The 20,792-nt window shown below is 41.2% G+C and overlaps 1 protein-coding gene across 4 annotated transcripts in view; it reads left to right on the top strand.

Annotated features, from left to right (window-relative positions):
* Nucleotides 1-20,787, top strand: part of NCOR1 (nuclear receptor corepressor 1) — a 56,559-nt gene extending 35,772 nt beyond the window's left edge. For all 4 annotated transcript variants that reach the window (XM_053961130.1, XM_053961128.1, XM_053961129.1 and 1 more), the window contains 28 exons: nucleotides 518-1,073; nucleotides 1,759-1,888; nucleotides 2,178-2,373; nucleotides 2,909-3,079; nucleotides 3,254-3,414; nucleotides 3,791-3,911; nucleotides 4,016-4,117; nucleotides 4,599-4,696; nucleotides 5,485-5,653; nucleotides 6,121-6,261; nucleotides 7,490-7,573; nucleotides 8,073-8,329; nucleotides 8,424-8,784; nucleotides 9,285-9,509; nucleotides 10,276-10,485; nucleotides 11,120-11,269; nucleotides 11,787-11,960; nucleotides 12,360-12,525; nucleotides 12,766-13,262; nucleotides 13,701-13,829; nucleotides 13,947-14,104; nucleotides 14,267-14,490; nucleotides 14,917-15,054; nucleotides 16,103-16,245; nucleotides 16,772-16,825; nucleotides 17,087-17,308; nucleotides 17,590-17,772; nucleotides 17,947-20,787. In XM_053961130.1, coding sequence (XP_053817105.1) covers nucleotides 518-1,073; nucleotides 1,759-1,888; nucleotides 2,178-2,373; nucleotides 2,909-3,079; nucleotides 3,254-3,414; nucleotides 3,791-3,911; nucleotides 4,016-4,117; nucleotides 4,599-4,696; nucleotides 5,485-5,653; nucleotides 6,121-6,261; nucleotides 7,490-7,573; nucleotides 8,073-8,329; nucleotides 8,424-8,784; nucleotides 9,285-9,509; nucleotides 10,276-10,485; nucleotides 11,120-11,269; nucleotides 11,787-11,960; nucleotides 12,360-12,525; nucleotides 12,766-13,262; nucleotides 13,701-13,829; nucleotides 13,947-14,104; nucleotides 14,267-14,490; nucleotides 14,917-15,054; nucleotides 16,103-16,245; nucleotides 16,772-16,825; nucleotides 17,087-17,308; nucleotides 17,590-17,772; nucleotides 17,947-18,134 — 5,408 coding nt within the window. In that variant the 3' untranslated portion in view covers nucleotides 18,135-20,787. The remainder of the gene's footprint in view (nucleotides 1-517; nucleotides 1,074-1,758; nucleotides 1,889-2,177; nucleotides 2,374-2,908; nucleotides 3,080-3,253; nucleotides 3,415-3,790; nucleotides 3,912-4,015; nucleotides 4,118-4,598; nucleotides 4,697-5,484; nucleotides 5,654-6,120; nucleotides 6,262-7,489; nucleotides 7,574-8,072; nucleotides 8,330-8,423; nucleotides 8,785-9,284; nucleotides 9,510-10,275; nucleotides 10,486-11,119; nucleotides 11,270-11,786; nucleotides 11,961-12,359; nucleotides 12,526-12,765; nucleotides 13,263-13,700; nucleotides 13,830-13,946; nucleotides 14,105-14,266; nucleotides 14,491-14,916; nucleotides 15,055-16,102; nucleotides 16,246-16,771; nucleotides 16,826-17,086; nucleotides 17,309-17,589; nucleotides 17,773-17,946) is intronic.
* The last annotated feature ends 5 nt before the right edge of the window (nucleotides 20,788-20,792 follow it).

Raw genomic sequence — 20,792 nt, 5'->3', positions numbered from 1 at the left:
AACTCACTTGAGTGGATGCAGCATTTTTAGAATTTAGCAGCCTTAAGATGTTTGCTGCTGCAGTATTTTGAGATGCTTTGATTATGCTGTCATCTGGAGTGTTGAAACAAGTTGAATCAAATAAATGTAACCTTTGGTAGTTGGTAGTCTCAGTAAAGCTTCAGACAAACAAATTCAAGTGGTATTTTTTTTGTTGTTGTTGTGGTTTTTTTATATGTATTTGTTGGTTGCAACTGCTTATTTATAGACATTCAACATCAGTTAATCTTGGCTGGTCTTTTGTGAAGCAAAAGGCAATAGAATTCATAAACAATGAATGAGAGAAGATGAAGTGTTGGGTTTTAAGTAGTTGGGATTTTTTAGTTGCAGTATTTCTGTAATTCAGCCAATTGTCCATTTCTATAATAAGTCAAAATTGTTTTTGCAGATGGATTGGTTAAAACTGATGGATCCTTATTGCACCCAATTTGTCAGATTTCATTGATTGAACCTTCATGGCAAAACATTTTTTCTCCAGGTGCTGAAAATAGTTCTGATACAGAAAGTGCTCCATCTCCAACTCCAGCAGAACCTGCTAAACCAACTGAAGAAACTCCATCTGAGCCTGCTGCTCCAAAAGTAACCACTGAGGCCCCAGCAGAGCAGGAATCTGCCATAAAACCTGCAGCCAGCACATCTCCCTCCTTACCAGCCCTAAGTGTAACAACAGCTGAAACTCAGAACCCTGAGCCACAGGTCAAGGAAGAAATAAACACTGAGGCTGAAGAGCCTATGGAGGTGGACAGTAGAAGCCATTCAGCTGAAGCTAAGCCTGTGATTACTCTTCCAGTTCATACCAAAGTAGAACCTGTAGAGACTGAAATGAGGCTACCAGAGAATATTCAAGTGAAAATAGAGAGTGATACCAAAGAGAGAGAGATGGAGAAACCCAAGGAAAAGTCAGAACCAGAGGAAATGGACTACAGCCTGTCCCAGCAAGTTACTACAGCCAGGCCAGAATCCCATTCAGATAATGACTCCAGTGCCACCTGCAGTGCTGATGAGGAAGTTGATGGAGAACCTGACAGGCAGGGGTGAGTAGGGCTTTGAATGGACAGTCTCTGGAGCTGTTTCTCTTTTGGGAATGGCTGACACCACTGAGGGTGTTTGAAGTCTTTTCAGTGTTCTGTTGGTGCAGCTCCTCTGTCACCCCATAGTGGCACTGGAGCCAGTGCCCCCCTCCCTCTCAGTGGTTTAATATACACACAGTGCCAGGGATAGATGTTTAAATGTCAAAAGTATCCAGTGTCATGGAGTGCATGTGGGCTTTGGAAGAGTGCAGGTGATGGTGTTTGTGCACTCCCTTGCCTCTTCAAACATCATCTTTCCACAAATGTCTTAGCCCTCCATGTGAAATCATTTTATTGTAGACTATTTATTTTCTGTGGATTAAATACATGTAGCCCTTCCTATCCATTGTGGTTTTCCAAAGCGCTCTCTACAAAGAAGGTTGCATTGATGCAAGTACTGCACGCATAAATTTCTGATGTGGGAGATTCTGAGCTCTATTTTGGTATTTCTGTGTATTATAAAAATATAGCAGCATCTGTTGCCTCTTCTACCATATGTGCTGTGGGACAAAACACAACATGGTCAGCTCTTTGTCCAGTTTGATAAATGTGTTGGTTTTTTGAATTTAAGAATTGTGGCTGTAAATTTTTTAAGATGTATAATCTTGGTCCTTTTGGTGATATTTTTTCCCTCTATGTCTTTTTCCAGTATCTTCAGCAGAGAGTCAAAGCCCTCCCTGTTAAATCCCACTGGGTCAATTCTGGTGTCATCCACAATAAAGCAAGGGCAGATGGACCTGCAGCAGCTTCACCACCGAGCTGCTGTCATCCCACCTATGGTATGGGCAGTTTTCAGTGCTGTTTGAAGGAGTGTTTGTTACCCCTAGATCTAGTCAGGAAACAAAATGTTAAATTAAGAAAAATATTATTTGCTTTATTATTGTATTTTTCAGGGGAAAAATAGGTTAAGTACAACCAAGTATAAACCAAATAGCTTAAAACCAGGTGTGGTTTTGAAACACAGGTGTGTTTTGAAACACCCAGACTGCAGGGGGTAGTTGAGCTCCACAGCTCCTCCAGGAAGTGCCTGTGAGGGTGTCCCTGGCATTGTCCCTTTGCTGTCCCCAGGTTTCCTGCAGCCCCTGCTCTGTCCCCGTGGGCACCCCAGTGAGTGGTTATGCCCTCTACCAGCGGCACATCAAGGCCATGCACGAGTCAGCCCTGCTGGAGGAGCAGCGGCAGCGCCAGGAGCAGCTGGACATGGAATATCGGAGCGCTGTGAGCCCCTGTGGCACTTCCAAGAGCCCCAGTGTGGAGTGGGAAGGTTGGTGTTCCCACAGCTGTGCTGGGATGACCCTGTGCTTTGTGTCTGTGTGTTACACTGCTGCCTCATTGGAGAGTGACAGTTTTGTGTGATAAGGAGCTGATAATGAGCTGCTGCTTGCTGGAAGGGACCTGCCCGCTCTGCCATGTAGCCCCTTCATATAAAGGCAGAAAACTGGTTCCATTTGGGTCAAACCCAAAAATGAGTTGTTCCTACAGAGAAAGATGGAGCATGCCAGTGAAAAGAGCAGATGATTCTGTTCTAGGGGAGGCCTTTCCAGAAGCTTAAGGTATAGGTGGGAATGTGTACTCTGTGCAGTAAAACATTCATCTTGACTGTGCTCATACTTGGACACTGAGCACCGAAACAGGGCACAAAAGTTCACATTACTTCTTTTTAATTGCACTGTTTGTACCTGATGGGTGTGTGTGGCATTGGAATAGTCCCTTTGTTAAAACTGTGCTGTGAATTGGACCTTTTGACTCCAATTTCTAACCCAGGGTTCTTCTCTTTCTGATTACTTCAACCCTCCCAGGAAAACCCGTGGCCTATATGCCTTATGCTGAGGTCAAGAGAATAGAACAGGAAGCACAAGTGCAAAATCCAGCCACAAGGTCAGCATCACCCTACAGGTTATCTCCAAGAGAAGTCAATAAAGCCTCTCCCCAGCCTGAGATGAATGCAGCTCGCTACAGTGTCCCTCCAGGTAAAGATTTGGAGGATCAAATTATTCCCTGAACACTTTATGAGTTAATAGAAGAAAGATAATTTTCTGTGTGTGCACGTGAATAGCTGCTCAGTGTTTTTCTAGCCCAGTGAGGCTGTATTGTGCTATTTCTGTTCACACTGCAATGTTTAATGTACAATTTTTCCCCTCAAGTTCTCCAGCCAGCCCCTCACCAGGTGATAACCAATATTCCTGAAGGAGTTCGCCTGCCCACAACCAGACCCACCAGACCACCACCACCTCTCATTCCATCCTCCAAAACCAGTGTGCCATCAGAAAAACCTTCCTTCATCATGGGAGGCTCAATCTCACAAGTAAGAGAATTATTATTTGAAAATCTGTCTTATATAATTTTTTTTTCCTTTTCTCCTATCTTCTATTTCTTGTACTCAGTTATGGAGTCACAGCATTAACTCTTAAGACCTACCTGTACATATAATTCTAAAAGTCCAGGAATTCCAGGAGCTTTAGAAATGGAATATTTACTCACATTTAAAGGCATGGGTATCCAGTTTTTGCATCTCCAAACTACCAGTGACACTCCACTCCTGCTGCTCTGTGCTTTGGGACATGGCAGTGGGGCACTGTAGCCTTTCCAGATGGGATCATAGTAGTTTTAGCATTCTCGTTTAAAGAGAGATGTGAGTCTTCATTCCAGAAACAAGAATTAACATCTATTTGTTGTTTCAGGGAACACCTGGCACTTATTTAACATCCCACAGTCAAGCTTCCTATGCCCCAGAAACTGCAAAGCCATCAGTGGGTTCTATATCCCTTGGGCTGCCAAGGCAGCAAGAGTCGGCCAAATCTGGTAAGGAAAGAAAAGCTGACATGTTTTATACAGACTATTTAATGATCCATAATTACAGGAAATTTTAAAAAACTCAACCTTTTTCTCTTTCTTCTCCTCAATAGCTTCTCTGCCCTATATCAAACAAGAAGAATTCTCACCCAGAAGCCAGAATTCCCAACCTGAGGGACTCCTGGTCAGGGCACAACATGAAAGTGTGGTGCGAGGTAAAGAAAGTCACAGAAATTAAAAAACTCTTGTCAGAGCCTGAAAAAAACAAGAGAATTAACTGCTGAAGTGTTATTTTAAAGTATTCTATGATTATATAAGTATCATAAGATTACAGGATTAATTTGTTCTCTGTTTTCCAAGGCATGTGTATTTGTAGCTGACTCCTCCTGTCTGCATGGTTCACTTAAAAGTATTTGTTACGGGCCATGCCAATTTCAAAATAAAATTGCTCACTACAGCAAATCCATCAAAACAAAATAAATTAACTGCTGTGAGTTAAGGCTGTAAAATACTTATGGTCTGTAAAAGGCTATGTTAAAAGAGAAAATAGCCTGCCTCATATGCCAGCTGTTAAATTGAATTTTCCCCTGTATTTTAGTGTAAACTAACAGTTCTTAATAGAATTTTTAATTATTTCAAATGGAGTAGATTTTTAAAAATTCTCTTATTTATCAGGATGTCTTTATTTCAAATCAGGTACCACAACAATACAGGAGGGGAGTATAACACGAGGAACTCCAACCAATAAAGTTTCCGTTGAGACCATTCCTTCTTTGAGAGGCTCCATAACTCAGGTATTTTACCTTTTACTGCTGGGAAGGCTGTAGCAAAACAGATCTTCATCTTCAGACTATCATTGTGAATGTATTTGCATGTCTGAAAAAGTAAATTATTATCACAGGGTAGGAACTGCCTTGAAAAAAGAACTTTCAATCCAATCAGATGTTCAAACCCCACTATTGCTGAAGTCAGCATTACCATGTTTCATCTTCATATATATGAATTTTCAAACCTTTTAATTAATACCAGAACCTTTGCTAAACCTATCTGAGGGCAACTTTCCTGAAAATTGCATCACACCTGAGTTCAAATATTCAAACCAAGTGTAACCAGTCTTGTGCAGATTCTACTTAAATCCAAGAAGGGAAATTCAGGCCTTTTGTCTTACCATTTTAAATGCTGTTGTTTTGGTTGGTTTGGCATTCCTTTGTACAGAAAGCAATTGCCTTAATTCTGCTTTGAGATGAGAAGGGGAGGTTTCATTGCTTTGGACAGAAATAAAACCTAATGGCACCATGTGGTATATGTTATCTTCCCCCCAAATGGTATTTATAGGTTAAATGTTCCACGTTGTGAAATACTCTGGTAATGTTGTTTAACAAGGTAGCAGAAATAATCTTACTCATATTTTGATTAAGTGTCTCTAATAGAGGCAGAAGTTTAAGCCATACTTGACAAATTCGTTGGTTTTATAGACCTAAAAGCTTTTTTTTTTTGGTTTTGTTGTATTTCCCCTTCACTCCTCCCTGTTCTCTAATGACTCAGAGCTGTGAATTTATTGCTGTGCTGGGTTTGCACACAGGGTACCCCAGCTCTGTCCCAGTCCGGCATCGCCGCCGATGCGCTGCTGAAGGGAACCATCACCCGCCTGGCCACCGAGGACAGCAGCCCAGAGAAGTGCAGGGAGGAGGCCTCAGCCAAGGGCCATGTCATTTATGAAGGCAAAAGTGGGCATATTCTATCTTATGATGGTGAGTATTTGTGTATTCTACCTGATCAAAGTCAGGTTCTGCTGTGATAATCCATAGCTGAAGTGTTTCTGCTTCCAAGTAGATGCGTGTTTAAAATATAGTTCAACTGTTCCTTTGCCATTCATTTCCTATTTGTCATTGAATGTTTGTATTGTGAAAGGGTAAATAACCAGGTTTAAAATTACCTGTATTAAAATAAAAATAAATGTATCATGTAACATTAAAATAAAAAATAAATGTATTATGTAACTTTAAACTTCAGTTGAAATATTGATAAATGAGTAACTTAACAAGTAACTTTTTGACAAATTATAAAGCATCTTTTTTAAGATTGATATTTAATGTTACAATATTATATTGAAGTTGTGTTGTTTAAATATTAATGACCTGTAGTCTCATTAATGTAATATTTATGTTCCTTTTGTGTTGTCCACATTTCCTGACCACACTCTTGTACATTTTGCCAGCTATTAAAAATGTCCGTGAAGGAACAAGGAGTCCAAGAACTGCTCATGAAATTGGCTTAAAGAGAACCTATGATACAATGGAAGGAAATATAAAGCAGGGGATGTCACTGAGGGAGTCTCCAGGGTCTGCACCACTGGAAGGTAAAAACAGCTGCTTCCAAGGTGTTTATCTTTTATCCATTGATGTAAGAGCATTTAGAGTTATCTTAGGGTGCAGACTAACAGGGAAGTTAGATTTAAATCACACAAATGACCAAATCCATGCAATAGCACTGCAGTTAGAGCATGCTGGAAACAGGACTGGAGTAGATCCCAGGTTTCTTTTCTGTTTTACCACAACTGCTGCTGCTGCAGGTGGCACTTCCTGCTCTCAGCACATCTGACAGATGTCCCTGGCTCTCCACAATCCCAGTGGTCCTGTGGAGCTCAAACACTGGGTCACACCAGCACAGCCTCTGCCACACCCTTTAGTTAAATATTGGTATCACACTGCCCTGACCTTATGCATTCCTGCAAAAAACCTCTTTGAACTGCAAAATCCTGCTTCAGGGCATCCCTAGTGCTGTGCTGTTTTAATAAACTGTAATCAAACAAAGCCTGCAGAGGCCAAGGCAGGTCATTATATAACTTTTCTGATTGTTTTGTAAAAATACAAATGCAAGAAAATATTTCTTGCCTCAACCATGGAGCCTGGCTCCTTAAAAGCACTTTGTCCTATCTTTGGGTAGGCCTTAGAGGATATTTTGTGGACATGTCCATGAGATGGTTTGTAGGCTACACACAGGAATTCAGTGTTGCCTCTACACTGCTGCTCTGGTACTTCCATGCTTTGTCTCATCAGTGACACATTTTCTGTCTTCAAACTGTGAAAAATGATGAGTGTTTTGAGCATTTTGTTTAGATTCTTACTGTAGACACAGTAAATTAATCTCTTCCCCAATGATTCAGTATAAACTTGGATAATTTGGAGCATGCTGAGGCATATTTTGGATTTTTTTTTCTTGGTTCCACTTCCCACCATGAACACCTTTCTTTCTAGGCAAGGAAAGTGGAGTGTGAGAAAAGCAGTGACTGCTTTTGAAACAAAGGTTAAGCTTAATTATTAAAAACACCTCCTGTTTTCTAAATATGTTAAAACTTGCAACTATGCAATAGCACAAATACTTGAAGTGAAAGATTATTTTTTAGGGCAGGAGGTGTTTATAACATGTTGCTGCAATGCCTGGCATACTGAGGCTTGGCCCTCTGGGCACTGCCAGGGTACAGATACCATCTCTCATTTGTAAGAAGGAGGGGGTTTGTTGGTTTGGAGGTTGGATTTTTTTTAACACTTGTTTAATTCTCTAAATTACCTTCATTTTAATTTTAGGTTTAATCTGCCGAGCGCTGCCTCGGGGTAGCCCACATGCTGAACTAAAGGAGAGAACAGTCTTGTCTGGCTCTATAATGCAAGGTGAGGTATTGCAGGCTTAAAAAGGGGAGCATTAATTAATCCTCAAAAATCTGGATTTCTGAACCTTAAAGCTCTTATTAACTGTGGGAGCTGTGTTAAAGGTGGGGCTTATTTAATGAAAAATTTTCAGAGCATAAATCAGCAGCTTTTTGATATGCTGTATTCAAAGCTGTAAACACAAATTTTATTTCTTACTGGAAAACAGACTTTTTAATATGAATACTTGGTAATTAGCACTTTTTTTTTTAATGAACACTAACAAATCTGTAGATGCATTTACTTCTTTTGTTTCAGCATCCGAAATAACATGGGAGGTTTATTTATTTTATTTAATATCTTGTTCAATATTATTTTTGTGATGATTTTTTTAGTCTTTGAGTATCTTACCACAGACTACAGCAAACCAAAGTTTCACTGTTATATGTAATTACTCTGCTTATGAAAAAAGTGACTTAGCAGCTATAAATACCAGTCATGTGACCCTTTCTTTCTATAAAAGGCACACCAAGAGCAACAGCTGAAAGTTTTGAGGAAGGTTTGAAGTATCCCAAGCAGATCAAGAGAGAGTCACCTCCCATCAGGACGTTTGAAGGAGCCATCACCAAGGGCAAACCCTACGATGGGGTGACCACCATAAAGGAGATGGGTCGCTCCATCCATGAGATCCCAAGGCAGGACCTCTTAAGCCAAGAGAGTCGCAAGACTCCTGAAATAGTGCAGACAACCAGGCCAATCATAGAAGGCTCCATATCTCAGGTAAATACAGAAAGCACTGTTATATTCACACAGCTCAGGCTGTGCAAGTTTTTTCCACAATGTGACTTTAACCTGAACTTTTTCTCCTCTTCAGGGCACACCCATAAAATATGAAAGCAACTCTGGCCAGTCTGCCATCAAACACAATGTAAAATCTTTAATCACTGGACCAAGCAAGCTGCCCCGGGGAATGCCTCAGCTGGAAATGGTGCCAGAAAACGTGAAGGTGGTGGAGCGAGGAAAATACGAAGATGTGAAGACCGGGGATGCCGTGCGGTCCCGTCACACGTCCGTAGTCAGCTCTGGTCCCTCTGTTCTCAGGTCAACCCTTCATGAAACTCCCAAATCACAGCTGAGCCCTGGGATTTATGATGATACAAATGCTCGGAGGACACCTGTGAACTATCAGAGTCCAATGTCCAGGAGTTCACCTATGATGAATAGAGTTAGTGAGGGTATGTCATTCCTGTCCACAGTAAGACAAAAAGCTTTATTATTTGAATTTTTATGTACTCCATTCTTCTTTATTTTAGTGGCTTGTCTCAATTTGGAAGTTGGCTAGAATGAATTTTAGAAGGCTGTAAGCTGTTAATTGAAATAAGAAAATGAAATTCTGCCATAATAGAAGAGAGAAGTGGGAATGCAATTCAGTCTCAATTTGCTTTTGATTATGGATCACATTGAAAGTGGTACCTACAAGGATAATGTTTTAAGGGCAGAAGCTATTCCTGATTTTAAAATGTCTAGATGAGGAAGATGTTTTAGTGAAGTGTAAATACTCTTAGTTTTAAAGTACAGTTTTTTCAGCAGAAGTGGTTTTTGATATAAAATATTCTCTGTGCTTTGTTGTATTGCAGTCACTGAAAATGTTCCTTGGGAACCAGTGTATTTTTACAGTTAAATTTTCCACAGAGAAATAGGCATTTTATTAACTTGGGTTTTTCATTCCTTTTAGCTGGAGTATCTTCTGGGAAGTCAGCAAATCATGACAGGAAGAACACACTCACTCCAACACAGAGGGAGAGTGTGCCAGCAAAATCTCCAGTCCCAGGGGTTGATCCTGTAGTGGCTCACAGTCCTTTTGACCCTCACCACAGAGGAGCAACTCCTGAAGTCTACAGGGGTCACCTCCCTCCCCATTTAGATCCTGCTATGCCATTTCACAGGGCTCTGGATCCTGGTAAATACATTTGTGTTGGCTTTTTTTAGTTTTAGAAATACTGTGATCTTTGATGCACAGAAAGGATACCTTTATAAGGCAGTTATCAATGGCCAGATATAAATTATAAGGTTGTAAGTATTTATGGCTATGATTTGATTTCAGTTTAGTGGTGATTTAAATCTAACCAAGATACTTAGTAAATTAGTATTGTATAATGCTGTAACTTCCCTTCAGAGCTGCCAACTTGCTTCTGTTTTGTTAAAAAGTTCACAGTATTTATAGAAAAGTATTCATGGAATGTATTAAAAGCTTTCAGGAAAGCTTTGCAAAGAAGGATGTGGAAGAGGCTAGAGAATTAAAGTGTAATTCTATATATTTATACATAGACTTACATGTTCAAGACTGATTATTTTCACTGAAGGATTATCAGGTGATATTAAATACAGTGACTTCCTTTTAACCTATCCCTCAGTTTACTTCTGTGAAGTATTTTCTAAGTTCTTTAGGTGTTTCAGCCTTTTACATTTTCAGAATTTCAGCATTTATAATTCTATTAAAGTCATCTCTCTAGTCTGGAAGTCTGGATTGTTTAGCACTTCAGTGTGCATGCAGTGCAGAGATTCCATAAAACACCAGTATTAAAATGCTATTTTCACTCATTTGGCACCAACTAGCGAGACTTGATAGCACTTCTCATTGTAGCTTTACAAACACCTGAAAGTCTTATTTAATCCAGAATCATCCTGCTTCCTAAATGCCTCCTTTTTCCTCCTTCCACCCTCAGCTGCTGCTGCTTACCTGTTCCAAAGGCAGCTGTCCCCCACGCCGGGGTACCCCAGCCAGTACCAGCTGTACGCCATGGAGAACACGCGCCAGACCATCCTCAACGACTACATCACCTCCCAGCAGATGCAAGTGAACCTCAGGCCCGATGTCACCAGGGGATTGTCCCCCAGGGAGCAAACTTTAGCACTCCCTTATGCAGGAGCACGAGGTGGGCCTGGCTCTCTTTCTGTAATCCTCTGAAAAGTGTGTTTTGGCTGTGCCAGCTGTGGTTTGGATGTGCTCATACAAGGCCATGTGTATAAATGTGTTCATCCTGTAGTGATCTTGGATGTCTGACAACTCATTTGCAAACTGCCTTTTGTGGAAAGGAAAACCACTTCTATAATCAATATTTTTAAGGAGAAGTCTCTGAGAGTTACTGGTGTTCAAGAGCCAGATTTTTTTCTACTCATTTAAATTGATGATCAGAACCATATTTAGCTCACCATCAAACTTCAGAAAAGAGAATTATATCAAAATGATAACTTCTTCAAAAAGAATATAAAAGCAACAGCCAGAAGTGTCATGTTTGTGATAACAATGCTAATTGTTTTATTTTTTGGGTAATACCCAAAATTGCTAAAAGGTGGGATTATTGAGTAGAAGTGAAGTGCATTTTTCCAAAGCAAATTCTGACTTTGTATGTTCCTAAATTGCTGATTGCCAGATCTAAGAAAGTATAACCAGCTGGAATATAGCTCTACAATTGCCTTATTCTTGTATTTTCTCCACCAAACATTCATTGCCGACTGTGTAGACCATGTCCTGGAGTGGCCATTCTCACATGTGTCATCTCCTGACAGGAATTATTGACCTGAACAATATGGCCCCCACTATCTTAGTGCCTCATCCTGGAGGAACCAGCACCCCACCCATGGAGAGAATCACATACATCCCTGGCACCCAGCTTACCTTCCCTCCCAGGCCTTACAACCCTGCTTCTCTGTCACCAGGTAAGAGCTCTCATGGCTTGGTGCTGGCTCTAATTAGCTGACATGCTGAGAGAATTGACCATCTTTATTCAGCTTTCATTAATGCCATGTTTTGATGTTTTCTCAGGAGATGCTTTTTGCATGCAAAGGGGTTTTGATGATATCCTGTGTAGTTACAGTAGAAGCACTGTCAAATTCTGAATTTGCCTTATTCTGTCAGGTCTTTATTTGTAGTAATTTGATTATAATTCACTAACCCCATTTTACGTGTGTTGAAGGGTAGAACTGGGGTCTATAAGCTGTGTAGTTTCTAACTGTATAGCAACCACTTCAGTAAAAGGCTTTTTAGCCTTCCACTGTCACTGTATGTTAAGCTTTTGTCTTCCTAGATAAGTGGACAGTCTTGAGTGGAATTAAAATGTATTTGGGAAATTTTGCTGCAAGTGTATGGCAAAATATATAGGCAAGAGCTTACATTATCATGCTTCGCTTAAGGGTATTTTTTTTGCTCCTTCATTTTACCTTGTGGACCTTCCAGGACACCCCACCCACCTGGCAGCTTCTGCAGCTGCAAATGCTGAAAGGGAACGGGAAAGGGAAAGGGAGAAGGAACGGGAAAGGGAGAGGGAACGTGAACGAGAGCGGGAAAGAGAACGAGAACGAGAGAGGGAAAGAATCACCTCAGTCCCTGCTGAACTTTATCTCCGACCAGGTGAGGGCACATGGATACACTTGGATCGCTTGTCTTCTACACTGTAACTGCTCATTTTATGCAGTCACTGTTAGCAAATACCATTTACAGTCTGCTTTTACTCCGCACTTCAGGCAGGTTCCTGTTGCCCAGCAGTTCTGGTCATAACTGCAACTTCTTGAAGTTTCTCTCAAAGCAGTGTAGCACCTAAAGAGGAGTGAATTCTAGTTGTCACTGGCACAGCTTGCATGACATTTAGAGCATTGCGAACAGATTTAAATCTTTAATACATACCATCAGATCCAGAGTGGTGGAGACAGCTGGGAAGGGATGTGGAGGAGACAGCATTGATTTACAGTGCTACATTGTTGTAAGAGTAATCATTTCTTTTTGTTTGTTCCCCTCCACTGTGTCCTGCAGGTGCAGAACAGCCTGGCAGACCCGGCAGTCACGGATACGTCCGGTCCCCATCCCCCTCTGTCAGAAGCCAGGAAAACATTCTGCAGCAAAGGCCAAGTATATTCCAAGGAACCAATGGGACAAGCGTAATCACACCTTTGGATCCTGCTGCTCAGCTACGTATCATGTAGGTTTTAGAAGTTAATGTGGCACAGATATCTGTTCTAATATTTCAGCTTATTAAAAAGTGCATTTAGGGTTAAGGATATTTCACTATATGAAATATAGTGGATTACTGGATATATCAGAGCATTTTCATCAGTGCATTTTGGGTAGAAATTAGTGTCAGAAAAGCCTTGCTTTATTGTGTTCATGGCTCTAGTTCTTTCCATGTGATGTAACTGAGGCTATTCAATGTTTGCCACAGGCAGCTCACCCCTGGAGCTCCCTCTATCACTCAAGGCTTGCCAGCTTCCCGTTACAACACTGCTGCTGATGCCCTGGCAGCACTCGTGGATGCTGCAGCCTCTGCTCCTCAGATGGAAGTTGCCAAAGCAAAGGAGAACAAGCACGAAGGAACCAGGATAGAAGAGAACATGGGACGCCGGTCAGCTGTGGTGACTGACCAGCAGCAGATGGAGCAGAAGACCCTGGAGGTAGAAAAGAGGCCTGTGCAGTGCCCCTATACATCTGCAAATTACTCTGGTGGCAAGTCCCAGGCACAGACTTCATCAGTAGTCTATTCAGAGGCTGGTAAAGAGAAAGGACCTCCTCCTAAATCCAGGTACGAGGAAGAGCTGAGAACTCGAGGAAAGACCACAATTACTGCTGCTAACTTCATAGATGTGATCATCACTCGCCAGATTGCTTCAGACAAGGATGCTCGAGATAGGGGCTCTCAAAGTTCAGATTCTTCCAGTAGTTGTACGTATCTTAGTAACTCTATACTTCTTTGCTGTCTGTCTTAGCCTTTAGGGAAATTATGTGAAATGATTCAGATGTTTAATGATAAAATATTCAACTCTGCAAAGCAGAAACACTTGATAGACAAATACAGTTTTTGCATATAGTTACTCTTGCAAAATCAGAGTTTGCTTTATTCAGATTCCATGCTACAGCATGAATGCAGGATCATAAGAGTAACCTTTTCAGAAGTCAGGAAACTGAAAATTACTTGATTTATGCTGGAACACTGTTTCATGGAAGTATTTGTATCACCATGGTTATCATGAGAAGGCAACAATGGTTTGACTTTCATTCACTGGTGCCATTTTACTGGAAGCACTGGTGTTGCTAAGTATAGGCAACAAAAATTTTCTGTCATATTTACATCTTATTCCACAACCTTTGCTTGATATTCAGTGTCCTCACACCGGTATGAAGCTCCTGGAGATGCCATTGAGGTGATCAGCCCTGCAAATTCACCTGTACCTGCTCAAGAAAAGCTGCAGCCCTATCAACAAGAGACACCCAAACCAAGCCAGGCAGAGAGTAAGTTCATCTGCATGTGGAAATACATGTGGATATGTGGTAACCTTTTTTAGATTTGTAAGCACAGAAGTGTCAGACCTTGAAGCTTAACAGAGTGACCTTTTCTTTTTCAACCAGCTGACCCCAACAGGCCGTACGAGGGCCCCATTCACCGCTACAGGACACAACAGGAGCCCCCCTCACCCCAGCAACCTCCACCTCCCTCTTCCCAGGCAGAGGGGATGGCACACGTGCCCAGGACCCATCGGCTCATCACCCTTGCTGATCACATCTGTGTAGGTTTTATAATTCTGCCTTTTATTTGAGAGTATTACAAAATACCATATCTGAATTTATAACCTCATTTGTTGCCATCAGGCTCATCTAGGTCATGAATACCTACACTGTGGCCAGTGTCTAACCAAGATCTCTTTTCTATTTCTTTTTGTGACATCCAGCAAATTATCACACAAGACTTTGCTAGAAACCAAGCATCTTCTCAGGCCTCTTTGCAGCCTCCCACCACTACATTCCAGAATTCCACCCCTGCTCCAACGCCTGTTTCTGGCCGGGCAAAGACCTCGAACCGCTACAGCCCCGAGGCGCAGCCACAGCCCGTGCACCACCAGCGGCCAGGGGCCAGAGTGTCCCCTGAGAACCTCTCTGACAAGGCCAGGGGAAGGTAATGCAGGGATTCAGTCTAACTGCAAGTTTAATTGATGCCCAGATATGATATTGATTTAAAATAGTGCAGTAACCTTGGTGTAGATTGGAAATAAATGTGCCTTTTGATCTTATTTTTAGGCAAAGTCTGTCTCCTACTCTTTTGCCAATTGCTTGGTTCCATAACATAACTTATAACTGTTTTCCCTTTGCTACTTCTCTTAAGTTCCAGTCTTTAGAGGGCTGAAAACATGTAATAACTTAAAACTTACCAGAGTTATTATGGACAATGCATAGTCATCTTTTTTTAAGATCACCAAGCTTACTAAAGCATGTAACATATAACTACACATAAGCAGTTATGTAGGAACTGTAAAGTTACATGAGTTAACTACTGCTGTACATGCATTGAGAGTAATTATCTGTCTCTGAATCGTGGATGTAGGCCTGGAAAATCTCCAGAGAGGAGTCATGTCCCCTCAGAGCCCTACGAGCCAATCTCACCACCTCAGGTCCCAGTTGTACATGAGAAACAGGAAAATGTTCTTTTGCTTTCCCAAAGAACTGAGCCTACTGAACAGAGGTAGGTGTAAAACTGACTTTTAAAAACATAATTCTGAATATTTGTCCTGCAAACTCTGTCTTTATTATAGAACAGCTCAACTGACCTTCCTCTGGTGCCACAGGCAAGTTGTTAATCACTGTGAATCCTTCTGCACTAACATGCAATTTGGGAGGTGCTTTGGGAAGGCTGAGGGAAAGGTCACATGTTGGTGCTCTGTCTTAAGTTTCTTGGTGCAAGCAGTGTTCTATGTCACATCTGAGAGAATGTTAAACTCCTTGTGCTTGCCAGTTCTGTAAAACTGAAGTGAGTTTTGAGAAAGGTCACAGTTTTTATTAAATCATTCAGTCTTCTTCTGCCTGGTTGGATTCCTGGATACTGTCCTGGTGGAGAGGGGAGGAACCCAGGCTTCCAGCACTCATGGTGCTGGAGCAGATAATCACTTGAAATATCACTGAGCTAAGGAGATTCCAGGAGGAGTGAAGTGGGGTGTCCATGGATGGGGCAGCCCTGTCCCACTCTGTCAGATCTGCACCATAAAACTGCACAGGACCTTCACGGGCTCCCTGGCAGTGCTGGTGTCTGCAAACGTGTGGGAGATGCACACTGGAGTGGGTGCACCTGTATTTACCCTGCTGAGGAAGGAAGAGCACCCAAAGTACTTATTTAAGCTTCATGCTGATGAAACTGATTCTGGTTTTCTTGGGGTTTTCCACTGTGCAGATGCTGCAGGGCTGTTAGAGTCCATGATGGATGTTAAGTAGATGCAAAGGGATTTTCAGGGACATGGCAGGGGATATTGCACTTTTTAGAAATGTAAGGATCTTGGGCTAGGAACGCTAGATTATTTTTTACTTCATTTTTAGATTATTTTTTAATTTATGTACGAGTTGATTGGTTTTTTAATTCAAGCTTATTTGACAGATTGTTGCTGCTTAGGCAAACTCAGTTATTATTGAGCGTCCCAGTGCTCCTGTGACTGTGAAGGGTTTCTGCCTGACTGCTTTGGGGAAGATTTAAATGTGCATCTTACAAGTTCTGTCTCTTTGACACATGTTGGTCTTGGCAGGACTGACTCTCGCTCTCCAGGCAGTATCAGTTACCTGCCTTCGTTTTTCACCAAACTTGAGAACACTTCACCAATGGTAAAATCCAAGAAACAGGAGATATTTCGAAAGCTGAACTCATCTGGTGGAGGTGACTCTGACATGGGTATGCAGGACTTGCCTTTTCACTCAATTTTTCCAGCTTAAGCTTCATGTGACTTCCACCTGCAGATGTCCTGACCTAAATATGACCAAATAATAAAAATTAATATAAATCTATTAATATAAAATGATTAATATAAAATACATACAATGATTTATGATCATAGAACTAGAAGGTTAGATTTTTTTATATACTGTTGTATGTAGGACTGTCACATCCTTTTAATACGTAATTTAAGAGGTGAAAACCACATTATTCTAACTGTGTCTGTAATTTGCTTTATATCAATACTACACTTTTTCCTGTTTGGAAAGGTGTCTTGAAATGAAATTGTTTGTGTTTTCTTGGCCTTTATGATTATGTCTTTTAAACAGCATTTTTAGTATAGTTCCAGTAAGGAACACTGACAGGGTGGAATATGATACTAGAACTATATTTTTGCTTTTTGCTTGTGCAGTAGGGCTACTGCTGATCACTTAGTGATTATGAGTACTGAAAAATTCAGTGAAATGTTGTGTTTTAATTGCAGCAACTGCTCAGCCAGGGACTGAAATATTCAATTTGCCAGCAGTCACTACCTCAGGTAAGTTCTTCAATAAAAGAAACAAAATATGTTCCAGAAAAATGTAATGTCTTTAATATCTTAAATTTATACTCTTTGGGGAGTCCAGTAAAAGAGGAAAATGGTGCAAATTTAAAAGCTAGTATCCTATATGAAAACTTATTTCCTGCACCATAAGGAAAAGCAAAATGACCAAATCTTTCCCCACACCCCTTTTTAATTTCTCTGAGATACACCTTTTGCCTCCCTTCCCACCTTTCCCTGTTTTCTCTTCTCTCCCAGGTGCAGTCAGTTCTAGGGGTCACTCCTTTGGAGATCCTGCCAGTAATCTGGGTCTGGAAGACATTATTAGGAAAGCACTGATGGGAAACTTTGATGACAAGAGTGAGGAGCACGGGGTCGTCATGTCCCAGCCTCTTGCGGTGGTTCCGGGCAGCTCCGGCGCCGCGGTACCGGCGACTAACGAGACACGTAGGGAAGAAGCCAATCCATCTCCAAATTCAGGTACTGCAGCTCCCAAATATCCCAGGGCCTTAAAGAAAATAAATAAATCAAGGGTTTGAATAACGTGGTATCGCTGAAGATCCACTGTCTTTCCTCTGTAATTGGCAGAGGTGGTGTTTGCATTTATCATCCTGACTTTTCCAACAACACTGATGGAACAGGAAAAGGAGAACAGGATGTATTGGATACCTAAAGCTTCTAAATGCTACTTGATAATTTCTAGAAACAAACCCACAGAGGCTAAAATGTGGTTGGTGAAATCTGTCCCTTCTGATTGCCAGGTGGGGCGGTCAGCAAGCAGAAGCTCATCGGCAAGTCAAACAGTAGGAAGTCAAAGTCTCCAATTCCTGGGCAGGGATATTTGGGAACTGAAAGACCTTCTTCTGTCTCATCTGTACACTCAGAAGGGGACTACCACAGACAGACTCCAGTGTGGGCCTGGGAAGACAGGCCTTCATCAACAGGTGAGGAACAGGCTCCTTTCAAAGGTGTTTCCAGTCTCAGATGTTGCACTGTAATGCTGGATATTGGCCAGAATTTCCCAGCATGGGATTTCTGCAATGGATTTTCTGCTAATTGTCACAACCCAGGCCAGCACAGGTGTCTCAGAACAGCTTGTGTTTTCCCTTTTGATGCAGGTTCCACCCAGTTTCCATACAACCCTCTGACCATGAGGATGCTGAGCAGCACCCCCCCAACCTCCATCGCCTGTGCCCCCCCGTCCATGAGCCAAGCAACCACTCACCCACAGAACAGGATCTGGGAGCGAGAGCCTGCACCACTGCTTTCAGCACAATATGAGACTCTGTCTGACAGTGATGACTGAACTATGCAGATTTTTTTTTTTTTTAATTTGCGGGTCAAAAAGAAATCTATTTTTGACTTGTGCCCACAGAGACTTTCCAAGAGAGCAAGGGCCACACAATGAAGAATTGCTGGAGAGTCTGTGAAATGCCTTCTGCACAGGCTGTGTGTTGGAGGATTGTGGTCGAGAAGGTTGACTTACTAAAGATAAATATGTAAAGAGTTTTTAAAAATGTGGACTATTCCTGCTCTACATCTATTTGTAAAGAAAACCATAATGTCTTTTAAATCATTCTTCTGTAAATAGAGAGTACTTTTTGCAGTGTTTTTTCCCTTGCTATAGTATCTGGTGTACTTATGTTCAAATCATTGCCTAAACTTTGGGGGTCATTTTGTAATTTTTTTTAAGCATTTTCTCCAGTGTAGAATACTCTTCATAACCCTAGCCTTCCTCTCAGCCTAGCCTAACCAGAACCCCAACCTCCCAACCATCATTGCCCATTTAATGCCGTGCCACTTCCTGCAGGCATTGTGCTTTTATATAATTTTTTTTTCCCTAGAAACACTTTCTCAGTGGTGTTCAAGCTCTTGTGAAAATGTTGATTTTTAAGACTGACCCCTTAGTGAATTCTGTACATTAACATAACTCCAGTTCGCTGGAATAAGATGATATATTTCTTTGGAATTTGAAATTCTGCCACATTGTAAATTTTTGGTGCAGTTGGTTTTATTTAGCAACACTGCAGAAATATTATTGCATGGGTATGTAATGGTTCATTTTTAAAAGGTTAAAGAAACAAAAACAGAACAGCTTCTGGAGGCATACCTCACTGTTATGCACACTGGGACTTTTAACTGTGCCCTAAAAGCCTATTCTTAGTGTTCTCTGTTTCTGCATTGTATGCAGTCAAAACAGGTTACTAAATTTTACTGTCATATTTAACCACAGCAAATGGCTTTTCTGAACAGAGGCTCTGGGTGGGTTGATAAATCCTTTAAGAAGAAAAACCTCCACATCCCAAGTTTAAATAAAACAAAGTGCTTTTATAGATTAATTGAGCAACGCACGAGTCAACTACTTGGCTTCTGTTACAACCAGTTTGAAATAGGTACTGTGATTTTTACCTTCCTCCAATCTGATTTTTAAATCTTTATGTAATAATTATTTTGAAGTCTGCGTCCCAGTCCCTGTCCCTCTAAGCAAGCTTTTGGTGGAAGTCCTTACAAATGCTTGGCTTAGCTCCTGAAGTGTGCAATACTTGTTAGGGTGATTTTTATTTTTAAATTGTATATGGTACTAGGAGAGTCTCCGTAATCATTCATCTATCAATGCTTGCTATGATATGCTTGTAGCTCATGTTCACATCCATCTGGGCCCTGATGTCACAGGGTGTCCTGACATCCATCTCCAAAAGCATCTTCATTTTATGCTGCACTGACCTCAGGAAGTGAATTCAAATCTTCCGGGGTAGAAGGACTGATTCACAGATAGCACTGAGCTGGGGGGTGGCGTGGTCTGTCAGATTCCAAACTGCTTTTGCATCTCATTGATCAACAGGGTCTTTGCCTTGGAGTTACTTTCCAGTGAAAAATATTTTGGATTTTGCCGCTGTATTTGTGATGCGTTGTATGGAAGGTGTAATGCAGTGTGTAACCTTGAGTCGTGTGAGCTCTGCATCCCATGGACTGTCACGGTCCACTTACAAACAGGAAGAAGCACAGAACTATTTATCAATAGCAAATTTATTTTCAGTCCTTTAAGGAAAGCCTTTTTTCCCCAAGTGTGGGAAACAAAATTCCAAAGGAACTCATTTGGAAACTTGACACTGTTGAGAATACAGAACTATTTTGCTACTTTTTTTAAAAAACTGCATCACAGTAGATCCATTGGCAGTCTTAAATCTCCTTGCAGTCTTTCTCTGAGAAAGATGTCTCTCATCCTCCCCTCCTTTACCCTTCTGGCTTGAAGCAGTGAAGTTTTCATCCTGTTTGTAGACCTGTGCTCTTATTTTAACTTTCTTTTTTGGTTCCCACAGCAACATATACTGGAAAATGAATTGATCTGCCCTTTTTGTAGATTTGAATTTGGAGTGGAGAGTTAAGTTCCATTCTTAAACCCACTTGTTCTCACTTTCTTAGTGTAACAAATACAATGTGAAAGAGGCATGTACAGACAAATGTCTTTGCTACCTGTACAGTAAGTATAGCATGTTCATTGCAAAGCTTCATGTTACTGCTGCAGCAGCAGCAAGATATCCAAAGTAGGATAGTCACAATCTCCTGAGATACAGTTTGAGTGGCATTTGCACATAAAAATGTTGCTGCTTTTTTTTTTTTGTTTGTTATCAGTTTTAACTTCTCCAGTGTAAAAACCTCTCCAGAGCCTAAGTTAGGGTTTACCACAATTCCAGTAATCTTCAAGTATGGAATTACATCTACCCTGTTTTAAACAGGAAGGTGTTTGTAAGTCATGTTTACAAAGTGTAGTTTACTACAAATTTTTACCTGATTTCTGATCAGCGCTTTCACAATGCTTTCATCTTGATATGGTTCGTGATTCTGATATGAAATCATTTAAGACTTGAAAATCCCATGCATCATAATTTCCACACAATGTCTTCACTAGACAGTGACTTCTGGATTCAGACCAATCAATAAAGGGGATCAGTTCTCCACTTGC

Source organism: Vidua chalybeata, chromosome 20 (genome assembly GCF_026979565.1).
Source record: "Vidua chalybeata isolate OUT-0048 chromosome 20, bVidCha1 merged haplotype, whole genome shotgun sequence".
Taxonomy (NCBI): domain Eukaryota; kingdom Metazoa; phylum Chordata; class Aves; order Passeriformes; family Viduidae; genus Vidua; species Vidua chalybeata.
The sequence above is the reverse complement of the archived record's forward strand: the minus strand, read 5'-3'. Positions and strand labels throughout refer to the sequence as shown.